Source organism: Echinops telfairi, unplaced genomic scaffold (genome assembly GCF_000313985.2).
Source record: "Echinops telfairi isolate 266 unplaced genomic scaffold, ASM31398v2 ScPeMD7_7410;HRSCAF=8448, whole genome shotgun sequence".
NCBI classification, from domain to species: domain Eukaryota; kingdom Metazoa; phylum Chordata; class Mammalia; order Afrosoricida; family Tenrecidae; genus Echinops; species Echinops telfairi.
This window is the reverse complement of record NW_022111310.1, coordinates 2,782,916-2,805,133: the sequence shown is the minus strand read 5'-3', so window position 1 is coordinate 2,805,133 and position 22,218 is coordinate 2,782,916. Positions and strand designations below refer to the sequence as shown.

The 22,218-nt window shown below is 56.5% G+C and overlaps 1 protein-coding gene across 1 annotated transcript in view; it reads left to right on the top strand.

Moving 5' to 3' along the window:
- TBC1D2 (TBC1 domain family member 2) overlaps nucleotides 1-22,218 on the top strand; it is a 38,931-nt gene that overhangs the window by 12,761 nt on the left and 3,952 nt on the right. The window contains exons 3-12 of the mRNA XM_030887401.2: nucleotides 522-654; nucleotides 4,971-5,104; nucleotides 6,311-6,507; nucleotides 11,297-11,668; nucleotides 12,537-12,647; nucleotides 14,247-14,434; nucleotides 15,131-15,601; nucleotides 19,005-19,125; nucleotides 21,294-21,479; nucleotides 21,907-22,028. Coding sequence (XP_030743261.1) covers nucleotides 522-654; nucleotides 4,971-5,104; nucleotides 6,311-6,507; nucleotides 11,297-11,668; nucleotides 12,537-12,647; nucleotides 14,247-14,434; nucleotides 15,131-15,601; nucleotides 19,005-19,125; nucleotides 21,294-21,479; nucleotides 21,907-22,028 — 2,035 coding nt within the window. The remainder of the gene's footprint in view (nucleotides 1-521; nucleotides 655-4,970; nucleotides 5,105-6,310; nucleotides 6,508-11,296; nucleotides 11,669-12,536; nucleotides 12,648-14,246; nucleotides 14,435-15,130; nucleotides 15,602-19,004; nucleotides 19,126-21,293; nucleotides 21,480-21,906; nucleotides 22,029-22,218) is intronic.

Below are 22,218 nucleotides of genomic sequence, written 5' to 3'. Positions count from 1 at the left end.
CTCTGATCAGACATGTCCCTCTCCCTGAGCTGTAGCTTCAGTGCTGTCCTCTGAAGTCAATTCTTCTGGGGGGAGAGGTGGCTATCCACGTAGTTGGGGAGAATCTTTTTCTAAACAGCTATTTTTTCCCCAAACTCTTTATGGTGAATTAGTGGGGATTTAACATACAAAACACCTAATTTGATGAATATGCTCTTTTCTATTTATAACTGTAACCTATGTTATTAAAAAAAAATTGCCCTTGAGTCAGTTCTGACTGACAGCAACCGTCTGTGGAGAACTGGCATCCCTGTGGGGTGTCCGGGCTGTCGTTGGCACGGACCAGATGGGCACTCCTGTCTTCAGAGTGGCTGGTGGGTTTGAACCCCCTACCTTTGGGTGACCATTGACTCAATGGCAGCTAGTTGGGTTTTGTTACTGGAAACCTCCAAGAAGACTTGCAAGGTCCCCATCCCTGTGAGCCCACCTGTGGCCCCAGGTGCTCTGAGCCCAGGGCTGACTCCCTGTCCTTTGTCCCTCAGAGCTGGAGGAGTTCCTGTGCCCCGTGGAAACGCCCACCGGGTTGGTGGGCGCGGCCGCCGCCTGGCAGCCACTCTCCACCCTGCCTTCAGCCCTGCAGAATATCTCCCTCAAGCACCTGGGCACAGAAATACAGTAAGTGCAGCAGAGAGCCCGTGTGGTTCCCTGCAGGGAGGCGGGGAAGTAAGACTCTTCTCATCGCAGTGTTCCTGGAAAATCCTGTGCTTGCTCCAGTGACGACAGCAGGGCGGGCTCTTGGTAGGAAAGCAGACCCATTGGAAAGGGACAAGGCCCCTGGGTGGCCCACACAGCACCTACCAGCCAGGAGACGGGCCTGGCGATCTGCTTCTGAAAGGTCACCGCCTTGGGGACGCAGGGGTCGCCGCGGTGAGAACCGACTCGCTGGCAGCTAACCAGCAGCACGCCGAGTTGGAACGAGAAGCATCTCAACTGCCCATCACCACGAGGCCTCAGCAGGCTTGTCTTTGTGGATGCACCAGGGGGCTCCAGAAAGTTCTCTGGAAAATGGAACGAAAAGATAATGGAATTTTCCCATGAGCTTTGTGAAGCCCCCGGCACATGCTCGGTTGAGCTCCTCATGTAGCGTAGTGCTAGCGCTTCCCTGGTGTCTCTCTAAAGGAGCGGCAGTCTGACCTGGACCTGGCAGGGCTGAGCCTGAGCTGTGAGCCAGACTCCCGGGTCTGTCGGCACATTGTCTGCAGCGTTCCCTGTGCTTCGTGTCCTGTACCCCAGCGATCCTGTGGGGCAGCGGAGGGTTCCCAGACTATCGGTCTTCACAGGAGCAGAGAACCTCCTCTGTCTCCCTGGGATCAGTTAGGTTTGAACCAGTGTCTTTGCTGTTACAGTCTAAAGCTTAGCACATGGTGCCACCTGGGCTCCTCATTGACCTAGTTGAACCTGTCCCCCACTGGGATCAGTCTCACTCAGAGGAACCCTACGGGGGGGTTCCGACAGTAAATCTTTATGGGGCTACCTGGGAATGGCTGATGGGTTTGAACCGCTGACCTTCTGGATATCAGCCCAGTGCTTACCCTGCAGTGCTACTGGGGTTGCTTTAAGACCAGAGCTTTGGTTTCTAAGGTTAGTCTGGGGCGAATGGGTTAATGCCTGTAGTCTGCTCTCCGGCTGTGCTTGGCAAGCATCAGCATGTGATCGGGATCAGCTGCTGCTGCTGCCGCGGTTGTTACCAGGCACGGAACGGAGGCTGTGGGAGTTTCCTGGACCTGACACTGGTCCTGGCCAGACATGGCTCTGCTGGGTGCACTGCAGACCAACAGGCCCTCTCCTCGGGCAGGGTAGACGGCTCCCTGGACTTGGGCTGTGGAGTCCTGGCTCTGTGTGTGTGACTCAGGGCGTAGTGTTTCCCTCTGCCGGAGGCAGTGTGGGAATCTCCAGAGACTCCCTTTGCGAAGAAGCAGGTTAGGGCGAAAAGGCAGGAGCAGCCTTCGTGTCAGCCATCTGGAGGTCAAGCTGTCCCACAGGCAGTTGAACGGAGGGTTGGAGCCCAGGAGAGAGATTCGGGCTGGTGAACGAACCTTAGGAAATAGAGGCCCTGCTCGCATCTCCAGTGCGAGTGGGTGAGAAGGGTGCCATGCAGGGTGGCTGGAGGGAACGGGTGGTCAGTGCTGCCTGGAGTGGGGAGCAGGGGGAAGCCCAGCAGCCAGCCAGCCACATGCCCAGAGTGGCCTCCCTGAGGTGAAGCTCCTTCATATCTGATAGTGGCCAAGGGAGCAGAAGGGGAACAGAGATGAAGCGGAGACCAGGGAAGGAAGGAAGTTTCAGAGGGTCAGTCATTTCCCTCCTGTCACTTGTAATAGCCCACAGAAATGCTGGTCAGCGTTGCAAGGAAAGGGCCCTCTTCTGTGGAGAGCCCTGGGCAGCCTGGGGAGGTCAGAGCTGCCCTGTCGTCTCCCCTTTGGCCTGGCTGGTCTCGGCGTCTGCTGTCAGGTCTGCCATGAGCCCGGGTCCTGCTCCAGAGAAGAGTCGAGGGAGCTTCCGGGGCACTTGGTGAGGACCTTCCACGCTCACTGTGCAGAACTCTCGATCGCGGTCACGGTCACAGGCTTCAAGACAGGGTCGCATGACCAGCTGGATGCTCAGCCCACCACTGATTAGCTCTGCGGCTCAATAAAGCAGAAGCAAAAACCCACTTCAAATGGAAGTGTCAGATAAGAATAAGCATTTAGCTCTCACTCCTGTGGATTCACTTGCCCTTGGCTCCAAGCCGTTGGGGGTAGCATCGAGACCTGACCTCCCATAGCGTCCCGGCTCTCACGGGCCAGAGCTATCCTCACGATGAAACGCAAGAGCACTGCGCCGGAGGACGCGCTCACTGCAAGCACAGTGCAAGCCTGTTGATGTCACCTCCACTAGCATCCCACTGACCAAAGCAAGTCATGTGACCGTGCCCAAATTCACAGAGGGGCGGGGCGGGAGTGAGTGTATGCTGCCCGCTGATCCTTTTCTCCCCGCTTGAGTTCTGATCTCCCTGCCTTTCCTGGGAATTCAGCCGGTATTAAAACTCCCGATAGGTACTTATCCCGCCTCCAGGTCCCTGTGGCTGTGGTAGGGGGTTGTCAAGGGTCTGTGTTCAAGGCAGGACTCCATCAAAGACCTGCAAGCTCCCCACCCTCTTCCTTGTGTTGGCCATACTCTAGCTGCCCTTACAGCTGTTGCCCACCGAAACCCTGGCAGTTCGGAACCACCAGCAGCTCTGCAGAAAAGGACCTAGCAGTCTGCTCCGAAGGTTACAACCTGGGAAACCCGTGGAGCTGCTCTTCTCCGTCCCATGGAATTGCTAGGGATCAGAATCATCTGGGGAGCATCCAGTAACAGCACTGCAGCCGTCTTCACAGACAAACCCGGTGCCACAGAGGAGAGCTGAGCTGTGATCTCGATGGGAGCAGACCGGCAGGCCTTCCTCCCATGTGCTCTTGGGGGTCAGGGCAGGGGTGGGACCACCAGCTGTCCCATTAGTAGTTGAGTACAAACCGTTAGCACCCCCCCTTAGAGTGTGGTGTTTTTCAAAGCGTTTGGAACAGGACCTAGTGGAAGTTCCTTTCACATGACAGGTGTGTCGTGTATAGAATGCTGCCGGCCTTCACTGAGTCCGGCGCGTCCTGATCTTTTCTCTCATTTCTTCAGGGTCGGCCGCGATGCCCGAGCGCTGTTACTCTCGGTGTCACGGCCCGCCCTTTGGAAATCACTGACCCACTGAGCTTGTTGAATCCTTTCGCTTCCCTTTTTGTTGGTTTCGGAACCCGTCTACTCTCATCTCTCTACAAAGGAAAATGAACTCAACCTCGTTACCTCTTTCTCTGCGTCCTGGTGACTCTCCCTGTGGTCGGGCGGCCAAAGCTCGTCATTGGAGCTCACGCTCCCCTGCACCCAAACCACGCTTCAAGCTCTGGGCTCAAGAGTCCCAGGCCAGGTGTCAGAGAAAGGACGCCGTGGAGAAGTTTCCACCAAACCAAGGCTCGCTTGAGGTGTGGCCGGGCCTAAGGTTCAGAAAGCCCCTTCGATGCTGGGAGTGGCTGGGAAAGAGGAGAGGTGGGGAGCGCCCTGGGGTGGGGCGGTGGGAGCTTCCTTCAGCAGGAGCCGGGAGCTCGTGGCAGGCAGTGGGCAGGGTGATTGAAACAGGTAGTTAACAAACCCCATGAGGGCATCAGGAGATGGGTCTGGCAAGTCCACTCAGCATTCCCTCAACCCATGTGAGGGGACAGCAAAGAGTTGGCAGGGAAATGTACAGTATCTTTCCGTTCCGTTTCTCCACCGACGGTCTGAAGTGCCCTCGTAGTCACAAACACGTCCTCTCTGCCCAGGCCATCTGCTCTCATAAAGATGGAGACCGGAAACCACACTCCTGCCATTGTATCCGTGCCGACTCACAGCGACACTACAGGACAGGGTAGAACCGTCCCTGTGAATGTCCAAGACTGTAACCCTCCGGGAGTGGAAAGCCCGTTTGGGCTCCTCCGTAAAGACTGACAGCCTGGAACCCTGGGGCAGTTCCACCCTGTCTCATGGAGACATCAGGAGCAGCATACACCAGGCACTGTGACAGACTCTTTCACGGGCCATCGCCAACCACATTGGCAGACGCCCCTGTTCTCGTGGGCACGCAGTCCCTTGGGCTCGGAGGATACGAGCTGAGTTCCACTTGCTGATAAGCAGCATGGTGTGTGGAGGCCGGCCTGTGTGATGGGGATGGAAGTGAGGCAGGCAGGGGGATTGGAAGTGCCGGGTGGGGACTAGTCCTTTGGGGTGGCTGAGGCCAGAAGACCAGTCCAGGCCTGGCTGGGGCAGGGAGCAGGGTCTGAGCTCCAGAGGTGGCCTCAGAGCAGACCGACCCCAAGGCAGCTGAGCAGCACAGTGGCTTGCCCCTGAAGCGAGTTCCCCGCCAGCCTCACCTCCCCGTCTCTTCTTGACAGAAACACCATGTGTAACATCCGTGGCAGCAAGCAGCCCCAGGGGTCAGGCCTCGGCCCTCCAGGGGAAGATTCTCCCCAGAGTGGGGTGCCTCAAAGGGAAGAGCAGCCCCCACCCCCCAACGCCAGCACCCCAGGTAAGCCTTGGCCTAGCTCCAAGCTTTCTTCAGAGACCTCTGCCCTGGGGGTCCCAGGACCTGCTCGCCAGGCTGTGTGTCAAAGACCAAACTCCCCAAGACTAATAATGATGATTTTGAAGTAAAAAGGGAAAAAATCTCTCTTGCTTTTTCTGATTTTTGCTTCCTCTATTTGTCTCTTTCTTTTCCACAAATTAGGAGTACCTGTGCTTCAATAAAACATTATTCTAAAAAGCAGGATGCCTATTAGATTTGGTTGGTTTGGGGGGTTTGGTTTTTTTGGTGGGGTGGTGGTCATAATTAGCTTATTTACTCTTGCTCAAAAGTAAGTAAAAGGACTGCACAGCTGTTGAAATAGGTTATGCATTGGACTGTTAACCAGAAGATCAGCAGTTCAAAACCACCAGTTGGTCAGTGGGAGAAACTTGAAGCATCCTACTCCTGCAAAGAGTCGCAGTCTCGGGACCCACAGGGGCAGTTCCACCTTGTCAGAATGGCCGTGGCAGTGAGTTGGGTTTGATTTTATACAGCCTCAATGCATTCTACTGTAGGCGCTGTCTCCTGATTTAGCGTTTGAGAAGAATCAGAGGAGCTGGAGTGCCTCTTTGGAGATAAGAGGAAGGAATGCAGCCCTTCTGGTTCCCTTCAAGAGAAGGCGGTGTTAGGAACATCTCTGTGTGCTTTGGAAATCACCCAGAGGGTCTAGGCAGGACCCTGAACTAAGAAATGGGGTGCCCTGCCAGGGCTTGTGCCTGAGGAGATGGTCTGAGGGAGGCAGTCCCCTCGGGCTGAGACCCTCGGGCAGAACACAGGCACAGTTGAGAGCTGGGGGCCCTCTCCTGCGACCAGGCTGCAGGCTGACCAAACACACTCACTGCCATCGAGTCGGTGCCAACTCGCAGCGAGCATGTGGGCAGAGCCTGTGGGTTTCTGAGACTGCTCTTTGCGGGAGCTGAGAGCAGTACACTGGCCCCTCAGCTCTCAACTGTGCCTGCCTTCTGCCTGAGGGTCTCACGGATGTGACCCGGGTGGGCAGTATCCGCGCCACCTGGGAGCCTTCTGAGAACGCACGGTCTCCACAGGCACAGGCCTATATAGCCATACTCTAGGAGCAGGGCCAGCGATCTCCAGGTGCTTCTGAAACCAGGTCAGGCTTGAGACCTGCTGATGTCACCAGTGACTCACCTTTGCATTTCTCCTCGGCAGAGAAAGAGGCCCAAGAGTCTCCAAGGTCCACGCCCAAGGCTTCTCTGACAGCCAATCTCATCCAGAAAGCCAAGCGCCAGAACCACACTTTCCCGCGCTTTTCTGAAGGCTTGACCCGTGGCCACACCCCCCACGAGAAAGTGGAGGCCATGAAGCAGCATGTTCTGAAGCTCACCAAGGACTTGGAGTCTCAGAAGGTGAGTTCGGGCCCCCAAAAGGACCCAGGCCTCAGTGAACCCCTCAGGGCCTGGAGCCCTTTGGACCCAGAGGCAAGTGATAGGTAAGCAGAATGGAGCCTGTGTGTATTCTCTAAGGCCATACTGAGAAGGTGGGAAATGCTGTGATGTGGATTAGTCCGACATGCTGCCAAGGGCAGGGTCATGGAGACCTGCTCTAATAGCTGTCTTTTTGGACCCTCCTGGAGGGTTGTTTATTGTCCCACCAGACACCTAAGGAGGACTGTATTTGGAAGAGGGGGCCTGGTGGCAGGGTCTGTGAGGGGGCCACTGAAGGGACAGCACACCTCTCTGAGAACTGTCTGTCACGGACCAGAGGAAGCAGGTAGGGGCTGAGCCAGGACCAACAGGGGCCAGTGACAGGGAGAAAGGTTTAGGCTTAAGCTAAAGAGAAGTTCATTACAGACGGCCCCTGAAGTACAGATGTTTGACTCACAGGCAACTGTCCTGGCCCTGTAAACAAGACTATGCTCTCATTGCTTCCTTCATGGCTGCTGAGGGCAGCAGCAGCACACTGGGGCTTTCACACTTCGGGTGACTCAGCACTGTTTCCGGAACAGGAAGAATTCCAGCCTGAAGCCCTAGAATGAGGTGTGGTGAGCCTCATGGGTGGGGTGGGGTTGTTGGCCGGACTCTGGAGCGTGCCTTCCGCCCCCAGCCCACTGGGCGGCAGTCTTTGAGGAGGCTGCCGCCACCTTGGGAGCCCTGCGGGAGTGTTAGAGAAATTTGAATCCTTAACCAGCCCTATGCAGGCCCAACAAAGTCTTCGTCGCAGAGGGCTTCCGTTCCTGCACCTGCAGCTTTCAAAGCTCTGAGAAACCACAGACACGTTTTATTGGCATGCAGTTCACATCATACAGTTTAATGGCTCAGTCCTACTAAGGGCTGTGCAGCCATCACCACTGTCAGTTTCAGATCATTTCCTTCTCGTGCTCACTGTTGTCAGCTCCCCACTTCCCCCCTCGGTATTATTGATCCAGTTACTGTCTCCATAGGTTTACCTATGCTGAATTTCATATTCAGAAAATCATATAAAACCCAAACAAGAAGCAAACAAAAACCCTAAAATGATAAAACAGAGAAAGCTCTCCATCGAAAAGAAAACAGAAAATATTAAAAACAGAAAGAACCTTAAAATAGATCAAAAAGGAGGTCAAATGATAAGGTGTGACACACCCCTTGACTATGATCAGAGGGGATTCACCAGAGACTTAATCTCTGTGGGGACCCCGCAAATGCATTTGGGGCTTCCACTCTCAACCAGAGCCTTCTGCAAACCAGGTGTTCAGAATGTAAGCTCTGATACTGTTCCCTCCTTCAGATTTGGATTTTATTATTTGCAAATCTGGGATCACACAGGCTGGGGTGCTGCTTCTATGTGAACATAGTTGACCCGAATTTAGGTGACTGTCAGCCCTTTCCTGCACTAGCCCTGTGTTAGTCTGGGTAGACCAGAGAAACAAATCCAGGGACACACGTGTGTAAGAAAGAGCTTTATATACAAGAGCGATTGAACATTGAGAAAACATCCCAACCCAGTCCAGTGGGTAGAAAGTCTTTGGGTGCAGTGGCGTTATAAGCATCTCAGCACTGGCAGGGGTCTCTCTCTGGCTTGTCTGGCTTCAGAGGTCTGGTTGCATCCATGGGGCTTGTCTTCTGCAACATCTCCCAGGGAGTGGCAGAGAGAGAGAAGTGTCTTCTGCCTCCAAGGAGGAAGTCCCAGTTTTCCCAGAATTCTCAGGAGGCCATGCCCACACAGAAGTCTCATTGGCTATCTCCAGATTGACAGCCTAGACTCCACCCCCTACACTCTTAATCCTCAAATTGACACCAGATTAGGTGACTGCCACAATCCCAAAACCCAGTGCTACCAGGTGAATGCCAACTCCCAGTGACCCTGCACAGGGCTCCATCCCCACAGAGCAGCGGGGAGGGGGGGAGGTTGTTGAGCCACCAACCTTGAAGAACCGTTTGCGCCTGTTCTAAGGGACCGCATGTTCTTAAAGACGCCGCTAGCAACAGATGTGTTATTCTACCTCAGAGCACTGCCCATACGGGAGTGCTAAGAAGAAGATGGGGTGACCAGCTTCTCACCCTGGGTGCGCGTGGAGCCTGGCGCGGCCTCCTGCAGGCTGGACAGAGGTTCCACTGAGAAGCCACCCACCTCTCGCTGCCTCTCCCACCACTCGGACCCAGCCCTCCTCGTGTTCTACCAGGGCCCTGGCAGAGTGGTCGGTGGGTTGTGTTGGAAGAGAAGAAGGGGTTCCTAAGGGCGTGCTGGCAGCCTCTGTGTCGTTGGTGCGTTTTTAAAAGCCTCTAAGCAGACACAGCCAAGGGGGAGACTTCAACATTTCTCCACGCAGTCAAAGGTGTTTATGAGACACAGACTGTTGCCTGATGAGACCGCTCTCCCCAGCTTTCCAAGCAGGCCCGAGCGAGGGTGTCACTCCCAAAGCCCTTGGGGTGCCCCACAGAGAAGAACAGGCTCCTGCAGATGGACAAGCCGGGGACTCCCCAACGTCCTCTGGGGGTCCACTCTCTTCCCTGCCTGGGCATCAGTGGCATGGACAGCGAGACGGCTAGACCTGATGGGCTCCGAAGGCCTCTCCAGGCCCTGCCCCACCCCCAGTTTTCTGAATCCCTGACCCCCTCCTCCTATTCCTCTCCCCGAGTCTCGTCCTTCATGTTTTCCTCAAGCTCTGCCTCTCTCCCTGGTTCCTTCCACCACTCCTCTCATTTGGGTGCAGGGATTTGGGGCACAGGCATCCGAAGAGACTCCTGGGCTGGGATTGTGAAGACCAGACGTAGGAGGGCTGGGATTGTGAAGACCGGACGTAGGAGGCAGCTGGAGGCCATGAAACTTTGCTCTTTTTGCAAAGTTGGGGAAATGTTCAGATTCCAACTCAGACAAGTCTCAACCGTGTGAGCTCTGGGTTATTCCACCAAGGAAAGAGGTCAGGCTGGCTTGGAAGGCACTCGGTCCAAGTAATCTTCAAATCTAGCGGAGCCAGAAAATGGTCTGCGCCCCTGATCTTGATGACTCTGGAGCCCAGGAACGTTCGTCTCTCTCAGCAGAACATTCCGCCCTGCCGACCTCACCTCCCTGCCACACCCAGGCCCTCGCTGCCCACTGCTCTCCTTTCCCCCTGCCTTTGCTCCAGCTGGTGGCTCTGCCCTGTCTGCAGCACCCCCTTCCCCCCATGCTCCCGCCGCTTACCTTTCTAGAGAGTTCTACCCCTTTCCCCAGGCAGATGCCCATGCTCCCTGCTCCGGGGCCCACAGTTGCCATTGCCTCCCTCCTGCAGCATGTCCCTCCGACCTTCGCCACTACCACCTCGCCCGTCTGTGGAGGCAGAAATTGTGACTGCTCCCACTCGGGGCCTCAGCACCTGGTGCTGGGTGGGTGTTTGATAAAGGCTGTGTGGATGGGCAGATGGACAAGTGAGAGAGAACCAGTGGACCAGAGAAGGAGCCGGTCGCTCCTACTGAAACATCTGAGGGTGCATTCTGACGTGTTGTCATCTGGTTTAGTCCGAGGGCAGCTCTCCCCTGCAATTGTTCTGGTCACATAACCCTGCCCAGCTGGGCTGTACACTGAAATTCTGTGAGCTGGTACACTTGACTTATCCAGGAAATTGTGATGTGTCTTTTTCTCTTCCCCTAAATGAGACTCAACTGGCACAAAGCAGAGCACTATGGGCAAAATGCCCTACCTGGCATCCCTTCTTTGAGGCAGGGCAGGTCCTGAGGAGAATGAAGCCTTGCAGTTTTAGGGGGGCCAGGAGCCTCTGTGGAGAAAGATGGCATGGCAGTCACTGAATCCACGGGTACTGCCTTGCACCAGCCCTGCAGCACAGTGTGCCTGACTGAGGGCCGGGCACAATAGACTAAATCAGGCTGTCTGTGTATGGGAGAGCCCTGCTGGCATAGTGGGTTAGGAGTTGGCCCGCAAATGGCTAGGTCAGCAGTTTGAAACCACCAGCTGCCCCATGAGAGAAAGATGAGGTTTTCTACTCCCATGAAAAGTTACAGTCTCAGAAACCCACAGGAGCAGTTCTGCTCTGCTTTACAGAATACTCTGAGTCGGAATCAGCTCGATGGCAGGCAGCGACTTAGTATCACCGCTGTTTCTGATGCTGACCCAGCCCAGTTGGTAATGCCCTCCTGGATCTAAGAGAAAGCTGCCGAAGTTGATTGGTAACGTCTGCCATGGAGGGTGCACGTAGAGCAGTGCTGTGTGCCACTTAGCTGCCATCCCAGCGCTGCTGCTGACCAAATCCAGGCGTGGACTCTGGAAGATTTAGGATTGAGTTCCACTCGCCACTGCTCAGCCTCAGTGTGCTGATCTCGAAAATGCAGCTCTTGAAGGTTTACTTCTCTCGAGGTCAGTGAGCAGTTCTGGGCAGGTGAGCCCCCTGCCCATGAGCCCCCTGCCCGTGAGCCCCCAGAGCCTGCTCTAGTGGGTGCTGTTCCCCAGCCAGGAGAAAGGGGGCTGTATTGGCGAAGCTTGTGTCTGTTGGTTTCACATGTCTGACCGAGACCAGCACACACCACTTCTCATATTCCACTAGGTCGAATGGTCACAGGCTCCCTTGAGCTGTGAGGTGGGCTTTGGGGTGTAGGCTTTAGCTGGGCAACGCTTAGACACAAGAGAAAATGGGCCCTGTGACAACGGTGGGAAGGTATGCCTGTGCTGCCCCCCCCCCCCAAGGCCCTCCCCATGCTCATGGTGCTGCCCTCCCCCGCCCAGGAGCTGGTGAAGATCCTGCACAAGGCACTGGAGGCAGCCCAGCTGGAGAAGAGGGCATCCAGCGCATACCTGGCGGCAGCCGAGGACCAGGACCGGCTGGAGCTCGTTCGGCACAAGGTGCGGCAGATCGCAGCGCTGAGCAGGCGGGTGGAGGCCCTGGAGCTGGAGCGGGAGAGCCTGGCGCAGACGGCCGGCCTGCGCGAGCGGCAGGTGCAGGAGCTGCAGCAGCAAGTGCAGCTGCTCATGGACAAGAACCAAGCCAAGCAGCAGGTCATCTGTAAGCTCTCCGAGGAGGCCATGCACCTCCCCACACCCTCCGAGGCTGCCGACAGCACCTTCCTGAGCCAGCAGGAGAAGATGGAGCACTTGAAGGTAAGACCCCAGGCCCCCTCACCCCCTACCCCCAGGCCCTGCCAAGCTCTTTCTGGGCCCCTGCTCTTAACACTCTGGGTTTCTAGGCCGAGCTAGGATAATCCTCAGCGCTGGAATACTCGTTTCTAAGTTAAGTGTCAATAGAGATAGTGCCATGCCCTTCCAGAGGCCCCACTGTCACCGAAGCTGTTTGTCGTGGTGGTGACTTGGGCTGAAAAATGAAGGTGTCTCTGGAGGATGGCGCTTGACAAGAGCCTGAGATCGAGTCAGAACCCTGTTCTAGAACAGTTGGGGGCCTGGCCTGCTTAGCGCCTCTAGTGTAAATTGGCACCAAAAGCACAATAAGATGATAAGATTTTTTTTGACAAACTGGCTATACGTAACGTAAACTGCCATGTGCGCCCAGTGGGCTCACCCCCACAAGGTGACCATTGAGAAGCCCAGGTGGCACCTGAGAGGAAGGTTTGCACGTCAGCACTAGGTTGTTAAAGTTCTAAGGTGAGTACAGGCGCTTGTTCTGAAACACGCTCCGTGAGCACCTGCAGTGTTTGTTTACTTCCTGTACTTACCTTGTTGAGTCTCCCACCTTCCCCGCTGGCGGAATGGCTGATATTTGCCCCATTTAACTGAGGAAATGATCCGAGCTCCCAACCAGGATTTCAGAGCCAAGGCTTGAACGTCTGTTCTAATGTGCTCCCACCCACATTACCTGGGGATCAAGGTTAGAGGGTTGTGGGTCTTGATTTTCAGATTTGCTTTTCTGTTGCTGGAAATAATTCAAGAAAGGAAGTGTTGGCGAACAGCTGGAGGGACAGGGAAGATACTGTGTTGTGTGACTGACCAAATGCTTTTCACTCCTCCGCCTCAGGATGACATGGAAGCATACCGGACTCAGAACCGCTTCCTCAACTCCGAGATCCATCAGGTCACAAAGATCTGGAGGAAGGTGGCCGAGAGGGAGAAGGCCTTGCTGACAAAGGTGACCCTGTGCCACGCATACCACTCTCTCATTCCCTGTCTGCTCTGTAGGGTCTGGCGACAGTGACACCTGACCGTCAGAATCTCTGACCCCGGGGCAGAGGGATGTTGAGATGAATAAACCTGGTTCCCCTCGCGGGAGTCCACAGATGGGCGCAGGGGGTCGGGACTCACAGGATGTTTGGGGGTCTAGAGGGAAAGGAACAGTCAAGGAAGACTTCTTGGCAGAGGTACCTGCTGAGCTGCACCTTAAAGGTGAGAGAGTGCTATCCAGGCAGATAGTGGCAGAGGGCCCAGGGCAGTCGGTTAGCCGGTTCTGACCCCTAGCAACCGAGTGCACAATAGACGAAACCCTGCCTGCCGGTCCTGTGCCGCCTCACAGTCATCCTGTGCTTGAGCCCGTGTTGAAGCCACGGCGTCCGCCCTTCTCGACGGCCTTCCTCTCTCTGCCCGCAGCTCTACCGAGCGTGCTGCCCTTCTCCAGGGACTGCTCTCTGTGACCACACGTCCGCAGTGAGACCAAGTCTGGCCGTCCTTGCCGCTAAGAAGCGCTCTGGCTGTCCTTCTCCCCAGACAGATCGGCTTGTCCTTTTGCAGTCCAGGGTACTTTTTCACCAGCCTGATCAAACCCGTGGATTCTCCGTTAGTCTTCGTTATTCTATGTGCACAGGAAGCGAGTTAGGCACCCCAGTCCTCCAATGACGGTCCTTGCTTCTCAGTTCTTCTCAGTCCTCAGGCCTTGGCCGACAGAGGATCAAATAGGACTTTGTAGGTTTTGAAAAAGTAGCTATGGCTTCTCCTTGGAGGATGGGCCTGGGCGGCTGGGACTGGAAGGCAGGTGATTGTCAAAGCTGGTGCCGGACCCCGAGGAGGGAGTTGGGAATGCACGTGGGAGTGAGGGTGGAGCAGCCAGGACAAAGTGCTTGGGCGCCTGCTCGCCCTTGTGCATCGGGTCCTGGCCAGTGGTGCCACAAGCTGCAGCTGGCCAGCACCCAGGGCGGTAGAGTGGTAGGCCTGGCGTCCCAGGTTCTTACTCTGCATCGAACAGAGGAGGCTGGGGCTGCAGAGGCTCCCCATGGGCTGGCACCACCACGGTGTCACTAGAATCCAAAGGTCCGAGGCCGGGGTGCCTCCTGGCAGGGAGTGAGTGTGGGGGAGAGTGAGTGCAGGGGGCAGTGTGGGGAGGCCTGGGGGTAGGACATGTGCTGTGTCCTTGTGGGATAGCCTTGCAGGGGCAATAGAGGGCAAGAGGCCAAGGTGCAGAGAAAGGAGCCCGGCCCTGGACACTGTACAGACAGCCACCCAGAGAGCATGCCCTCGGCCTGCACCCCACACCGGCCTGTACACAGGAGCTGTCTGCTCCGCACCAGAAGCAGAGATCAACAGGACACCCCCCACTCCCCATTTGGTCTGGGCCTCTTGCCTGGATCCTCCTGCTGCACTGTAAACTCTGTCGTGTGGGCCAGCTCCTTGCCCAAGTGTCTGTGGGTGGCCAGGGGGTGGCAGGTGAGGGCTAGAGGAAGGGCTGGGTGCCTCAGCCAGTGTTTGGGGCAGCCGAGCCCAACCAGGTGGCCTGACCGCCCACATTCCCCTCCCTCAGTGTGCCTACCTCCAAGCCAAGAACTGCCAGGTGGAAAGCAAGTACCTGGCTGGGCTGCGGCGGCTGCAGGAGGCCATGGGGGGCGAGACCAGCATGTGTGCAGAGCTGCTGCAGCAGCTCACCCAGGAGGCACTGCAGCAGGAGGCCAGCGAAGCTGCAGTGGACAGCGTCGGGCTGAGCCCCATCAGGTGAGCCCAGCGGTGCAGGCTGCTCTGTGTGACCCATCTGCACTGGCATCCTGGTTAGCCTGCGTGTGGCCAACAAGAACCGCATTTATAGCCAAGAAGGGCAGACTCGGGAGGCAGCCCCTTGCCCGGGGTCAGGCATGGGCAGGGGAGCCCAGCCCTGGCATGGCACAGCAGGCGCCCCGTACCTCTGGAGTCAGACCCAGCTCTCTCACTGTGTGGTCCCAGACAGGTGGCATTACCTGTCTAGTCCCGAGGAGGTGTGGGCTGTGGCTCCCTGCTTCGTAAACTCCCTAGGCAGCACATGCCTGGCACAGTCTGCACAAATAAGTGCCGGTTAGAGGGAAGGCCCCCTGGAGCCGGCCCCCATGCTCCTGTGCCCACTTGTCCTTGGTGCCTCCCTCCACGGCTGCTGGCTGTAGCCTGCAGGCTTCTACACAAGCAGTGTGGGCCTCCTCAGACCCTGAATAGTCTAGAACGCAGGGAGAGCCAGCACCTGCTGACTGCCAGGCACTGTCTCAGCCTTAGCACCAGACAACAGGGACCTGGGAGCACTCCCTGCTTCAGAGCAGGGATTTCCAGGCCCATTTGCATTGCAGCAGAGCAAACTGAGGTTCAGTCTTGTGAGTTGGGAAGCCCGCAGCCCCGGTGCAGGGAAGGACCCTATGTGGCGTGGCTGATGTGGCCTTTCTCTGGCAGTGAGTACGACAACTATGGCTTCCTGACGGTGCCTGACTATGAGGTGGAAGACCTGAAGCTGCTGGCCAAGATCCAGGCACTGGAGGTCCGATCCCACCACCTGCTGGCCCACGAGGAGCAGCCACTGCGGGAGCGCTGGGCAGCCCTAGGGGAGCTGGCGCCCTCGGCAGAGCTCAAGCAGCTGCTGCGGGCGGGCGTGCCCCGAGAGCTCCGGCCACGTGTCTGGAGGTGGCTCATCCACCTGCGCGTGCAGCACCTGCAGGTGCCCGGTCACTATCAGAAGCTGCTGAGCCAGGGTCGGGCCTGTGAGCACCCTGCTGCCCGCCAGATAGAGCTGGACCTGAACCGGACCTTTCCCAACAACAAGCACTTCACCTGCCCCACTTCCCGCTTCCCCGACAAGCTCCGCCGGGTGCTGCTGGCCTTCTCCTGGCAGAACCCCACCGTTGGCTACTGCCAGGGCCTCAACAGGTGAGCTCCCGCCTCCGAGGGTCCAGAGAACCCAGCACTTGCAGGTCTGCCTCCCTTGTTCCCTCCTGGGCCTCGTGCTCCAGAGGGCACACTCACGGTCACTCGCTTGCTCGCACATGAAGCTTCCCAACTCACAGGACCAACGCTGCCGGGCTCATTCTCTCTGGAGCAGAGAAACCCACTCAGAGGAGTGCTGGGCCAAAGGGAGCTGGCCCCTCCTCTCAGCAGTGCTGCATCCCCAAGGGCAGGAATCTGACCAGCCAGCTTGTGCTCGGTGTATACTTCGGTCCCATCTGCTGGGGTTCCGGGAGTCTAGAAGGAGTGGGTCTAGTGGTCCCCAGGGCTGCCCCTCGGGGATCCCTGGAGCACTAGCGCTTATAACCTCTCAGGTGTTGCCCAAAGCAAATGGGTATGAACATTCTCAACCCTGGTAGCATAGTTGGGCTGCTCACCCCAAGGTCAGCAGTTCAAAATCAGTCACTGGTCCTTGGGGAAAAGGTGAGGCTTTCTACTCCTCCAGAGAGTGAGTCTCAGAAGCACAGAGGCAGTTCTACCCTGCCCTGTGAGGTCGCTCTGGGTCAGAGTCGTTTTCGGTGTGTTCTGCTTCTCTGCTCTCAGAATAGGCAGCACTTGGCGCTTAGTGGATGGATGCCTGGTCAGCACGCACAGGGCCCCATTCAAACTTGATGCTTTGTCTCCATCCAGACACGGGTGAGGCTGAGCACGGGGATGTCCAGTGCTGGAGGTGTGAAGTTAGAGCCCAGCGCCTCCTTTGGGAATATGTTCAGATGCCATGCTGATGCAGCATTTGCTGCTGGGGTGTCTGTGGATGGACAGGTGCTCATTCATTCCCAGCTGAGTAAAACTCACAGACTTGTCATTCGTTCCAACACGGTAGAGTTCAGAAGGGGGTGGGGGAGGGGGGGGCAGCAAAGCCTCTTTAAGAATAGCTTTGAAGGGACAGGAAACTTTGAGAGTAATAAGAACGCTTGATATGCTTCATGCCAGAGCTCAGATAGGAACAGACACTCCTGAAGCCAAGAGGGTAAAGTGCTGACCTCATTCCATCCTGGTGAAACCCAGCGAGTGGGCACTGGGACTTCCGCTCTCTGCACAGGAGGCTGGGCCAAGTGCCCATCCTGCTCTCTAGCCCCAAGCCCCAGCCTTGAGACCACCTCCCCTCCCACAGAATGAGGACTTTGGCAGAGGCAGTACCAAGGGCCCTTAAATTTCCCACAAGGGGTTGCAGGTCATGAACCCAATCTAGTAACTCCAGAAATGGTGGTCCTTTGAGGGGCAGAAAGACAATCCTGTGGAATGGAGCTTTTGAGGTGAACCCCAGGTGGACAGAGGCAACCTGCCCACAGGCCCACAGCACCCAGGGAGTGGAGAGAGCCCCAGAGTGGTGATGTTTTCTCTGAAGGTCCTGTTTGTTTCCATGTGATAAGCGAGCAAGGACCATGGGGACCTGGGAGAATACACTGTTGCTTTAAATGGAAAGTTCTTTGTATGTGTAGGCTTTTCAGTCGGGGATGGTGCAGTGCTTCCTGTAAAAACCAAGCCAAACACCTGTCATCTAGTCGTCCAACTCATAGTCACCCTATGGCACAGGGTAGACCTGCCCTGTGGGTTTCCAAGCGGGTACACTTTATGGAAATAGAAAGTCTCATCTTACTCGCAGAGCTGCTGGTGGTTTTGAACTGCTGAACTCATGGAACCCAAGCTGTAACCCAGTAAGGCACCAGGGTTTCTGAGAGCATTCTATTGAAAAGAAGGCTCTTTAAGCCCAAGCCGGGTAAACCCACGTACAGAACTTGTCTAAGTTCTGCCACCTAGTGGTGGCAGTTAGAACTGCCTCTGGTACCTCAGGAGGCCTGACCTTGTTTTTAAGGCAACAAACACATCCACTCTCTTTAAAAGGTAACAAAGTGCAAAGTGGTGATTCCCTGCTAATTTACAATTTAAAGCCATAGCCCCTGAAAAGTGTTTTCTAACTTCCTATGTCTGAGGGGGGGGCGGAGAGTATCTAAATGTAGTTTGTTCTGTCCCCCTGCCCCACCCCACCCCTGGCTTGAGTTGCCTCTCTCTCAAGGGTCTCCTTTGCAGGCCTGGGTGGGCCTGAATGCCTGGTGTGGGAATCCCACTGCTGCTCTGCCCTAGTGGTCCCAGCAGCCTCAGACCCTGGCTGTATAGTGTGTTCAGAAGCTGAGGTCAACACAGGCAGCTGCCTCCTGGGCTGAGCACATCCTGAAGCTCTTATGGAATGGGGGTGGGGCTCTGTGTGGGAGTCCTGGGTTCCCCTTTCAACCTGCCACCAGCCACCTGGGTGAACTCAGGCAAGTAATTAGCTTTCTGAGCCTGTGGAATAAGGAGTTTGTTTGACCAGGGAAAAGCTATAGGAAACAGCTGCCTGTATCCCTTTCTGGAGGAAGTTTCTAAGATTACCTGTAGACTCACTGAGTGGGAAAGAGTGCCATGATCCATTAGTTATGTCTGTCCTGGCCTTGGACAGAGCAAGTGGTGAATGGGGCTCCACATCTTTGCAATCCCAGAACAGGGCTCTAAAAGCCCCATCCTTCGCCTTTGAGAGAGCCTCCAATTTCCCGGAACCTGTGGCTCTCTCTCCTCATCCAGTCAGCCCAGACTCGGATTTCTACACATACTTGAGCCAGGGGGGAGGAAATGTCTTGTGTAGTTGGCAGGGAGAAGGGATAGCTTTATTCTTCTTAAGAGTCACCTCTGATTTTGAAAAAGGCCTGAGCCTCAGAAGCAGTTGGGGTTAAGAATCCAGACATGTAATATCTCAGAAGAGCATAAGTACTTAGACACACGTGCTCTTCTTCACATGCTGCATTCACAGGGCGGCTGAGGCTTCCCAGTGCTGTCCCATGGCATCTCTCTATGTCTGGGGGCACTGGCTCCTTTGGACATCTTAGGTGATGCGTGAAAGGCCCATGGCACCCCAAGCTGGAGGTGACCTTGCTGAGGGTTTGCTGAGATCATGTGCCTCTAAGGGGCACCAGAGTGTTCTGGGCCTCCAAATCTTTGACACACACCCTTGTGCTCACCTAGTGCCTGGAGAGGCCTGTGGCCCCAGGAGGACTTTGAATCTGAAGATGCAGGTAGCTGACATTTAGAAGGAGCTCACTGTGGGCCCAGTTCTGTGCTGGAACATGAGCAGTGTTGGTTCTGTTCATCCTCACAGCACTGATTGTTATAAAGAGCCCGAGGCTCAGAGAGGTTAAGTGACTTGCCCAAGAGCACCAGCAAGGAAGCACTAGGACCAGTATTCACAGCCATGCTCTGAAGTGGCCAGAGCTGTGCAGTTGAGACTGGTGCACATGTAGCCCTCCCCAGGAATGGGAACCGAGCCTGGGCACTCAGGCCTCCTCCTCCCACCCAGGCTGGCGGCCATCGCCCTGCTGATCCTGAATGATGAGGAGAGTGCCTTCTGGTGCCTGGTGGCCATTGTGGAGACCATCATGCCAGCTGACTACTACAGCAAGACGCTGGCGGCCTCCCAGGTGAGCGGAGCGGGGGGCTACTGGGTGCTCCCTACAGGCCGGCGCCCTTCAAGAGGGCAGGCATCTCTCAGGCCATCCTTTGTCTCTGAAAAGTGGGTCAGTTGCTTCTGGGGACTGCCAGGAAGTTCTGGTCAGCAGATGGGCGCTAGAATTGTTAGGGCATAAACCGCTGCTCTGGGCAACCCCTGGATGACAGATGTCTGACCGATGGACAGCACCTGCTTGCCCCTGCATGCTGTGTCCATTCGCCCAGCTCTGCTCGCAGCAAAGCCTCCATCACTGTCACCAGTTGCACATCAGCTTTTAAATCTCTGCAGCAGCTTCCTTTGCACCAGACCCACTGCTACCCAGTCATCTCAGCCTCATGGTGCCCTGAGCACCCGGGTCCCCAGCCTGGACATCCTCACAGAGGCAGGCTGCCTCTGCTTTCACCCACAGAGCAGCTGGTGGATTCAAACCGCAGACCTCACCATTAGCAGCCCAACTCAAGGCAATGTGCCACCAGGGCTTCTTGCCCAAAAATAAGGCTAAAAACCGTTGGCACCTGTTTCAACTTAGCTACACGTTCTTAAAGATGCAGACCTGGTCCTCCTTCCTGGCCCATGGCCACTCGCATCCAGTGGCGACACTATGCTTAGAAACAACTGGTGTTGAGGGCAGGGGAGAAGACAAGACCTAGCATCACCTGTGGCTTTCTACCCAGGATTTTACAACTGGAGGCCATGGAGATCGGGAGAGGGGCTGGGAGTAGGGGAGGTCTCCAGAGAACGAAGACCACGCCTCTGTCTCATTGCCCACCCACACCCCTCAGCTGCTCTCCGAGCACATGCCAGCCCTGGAGTCGGCCCTCCAAGTGGTTCTGTGGCCTTGGCAAGTGGCAGCACCTCCAGACCCCAGGCTGGTCCACTTGTGCATAAGAGTGAAGCTGCTCCCCAGGCGGCGGGCAGGTGGGCAGCCTTGTGGAGAAGGGTACGTGGGAAAACACGTCAGGCCTTCCCTCTCGGCCCCCGTTCTACCCCATTCTCACAGGTCAGCCCTCTCTGTTCCTGAGAGGCCACCCGAAGGGGACTTGTTCACTTCCCACCCCTGGGGCCTCCAGTCTACACACACACACACACACACACACCCCACCCCCTCTGTCCCAGTGCTGTGGAGTCGGCCACCCGTGGTATAAGGCAGATCCCTCCTCCTGGGGCTTCCGCCTGTCCTGTCTTCCCCGGGTGGAGCTGAGAGAGGCCAGGGAGGAAGGTCAGGCTCACAGGGGCATTGGTGGGCAGTCAGGCCGCTGCTCCCCGAGGCCCTGAGGCCAGGCTGCTGCTTGGCATTCGAACCTGTAGCTTGTGTCCTCAGGTGGATTCCACACCTGGAGTCACGGGTGGCTGCATGCCCTCTGGCACTGTGGCCTCTGCCAGGGAAGCAGGAGGTGAAGGGCAGGAGGTCCATGCTAGCCAGCTGGCTCCCTTTCAGATACCTCCTGCCCACCCCTTCATTACTCAGACTAGATCACATGGCCACCTTGGCTCGCAAGGCAGGTGGGGGAAATGTATTATTTTTTTCCTTCTATGACTTAACATCTGTAAGATTGAGGTGTGTTGAACAATCTATGGGGTTTAGGTTTGGGGAAATTTTTTTGTTTTATTGACATATAATTCAGTCCTATTAAAAAGTTGTGCAGTCATCACCACAATCAATTTTGGAACATTTTCTCCATTCTCCTACCCATTTTTTATTAGCTCCCCATTCCCCATGCTCCCAAGGAACCATTAATCCAGCTACTGCCTGTAGGTTTGCCTCTCCTGGATTGCATACACGGAAAAAAACACCCCAGAGGGCCCTGCTTCAGGAAGAGCCCTGAGTGTGGTGTGGCCCCCCAGCCCTTCCTCGAGCCCTCTGCACCTCGGCCTGTAGACACCCCGGCTTGGCAGCCCTCTCCTTCCGGCACAGGTGATGGCACATCATGCCTGCACGTCGGGGGCCATGTGCTGGTGGGCTTGTGGCCGAGCCGGGCAGCAGCCCAGCTTTTCCAAGAGTCCACGCCTCCTGAGCTGGGCAGGGCACACTGAGAACAGCCCTGGGACTGGTGTTGGCTGGCCACATGTGCAGGGTTGGATGGGGCGGAGGCAGCCCCTACCCCAGGCCAGCAGGTGACAGCCCCTCGCCGGTGGCAGGTGGACCAGCGAGTGCTCCAGGACCTCCTCGCAGAGAAGATGCCCAGACTGATGGCGCACCTGAGGCAGCACCACGTGGACCTCTCCCTTATCACCTTCAACTGGTTTCTCGTGGTCTTTGTGGACAGCCTCATCAGCGACACCTTCCTGCGGGTCTGGGACGCCTTCCTCTACGAGGGGACCAAGGTAGGCTGCTGCCCGGGACCCTGGAGGGTGGTTCCTGGGGACTCGGCCTGATGACTACGCACTTTGACTCTGGCAGTGATCTCCCTGGGAGGCGCAGCAGCCGCCTCCTGCTTGCACAGAGGGTGGGAGCACAGGCCTGGGCCCAGCCCTGCCTCTGGCCTTGCAGGGAGGCCATAGACAGGCCCTTCCCTACACCCCAACCCACCGAGCAGTACTCCGCACAGTTCACGGGCAACCTTGGCACTGCCATTTCCTCTCCCTCTTGCCAGAGTCCTATGTAGAGACCTGGCACTCCCCCCTCAGACCCATCACATCCAGACCCCCACATTCCAAGCTCCATGCTAACCCGCCTCACAGGGACCCACACTACCCCTGCAGCTTGGTGGGCGCCTCTGATCCCCGCCTGCCCCCACCCCTCCACCCCCAGGTGGTGTTCCGCTACGCCCTGGCCATTTTCAAGTACACAGAGGAGCAGATCCTGAGGCTGGAGGACGGCCTGGAGATCTACCAGTACCTGCGCTTCTTTACCCGGACCATCAGTGATGGCCGGTAAGTGCGCCCACCCCAGCATGACACCGTGGGGAGGGGGTCAGCTAACCCTGCCCCCAGCACCAGTGCCCCATGATGCAGCCAAGCAAGGACTGAAGTTTCTTAAGTCCCCTACCCCCTCTGGGCTTCGTCAGCATCTTCTGCTGAAATGTTCCTTGCAGCCCTGCACTATGCCACTCCCTTCCTATGC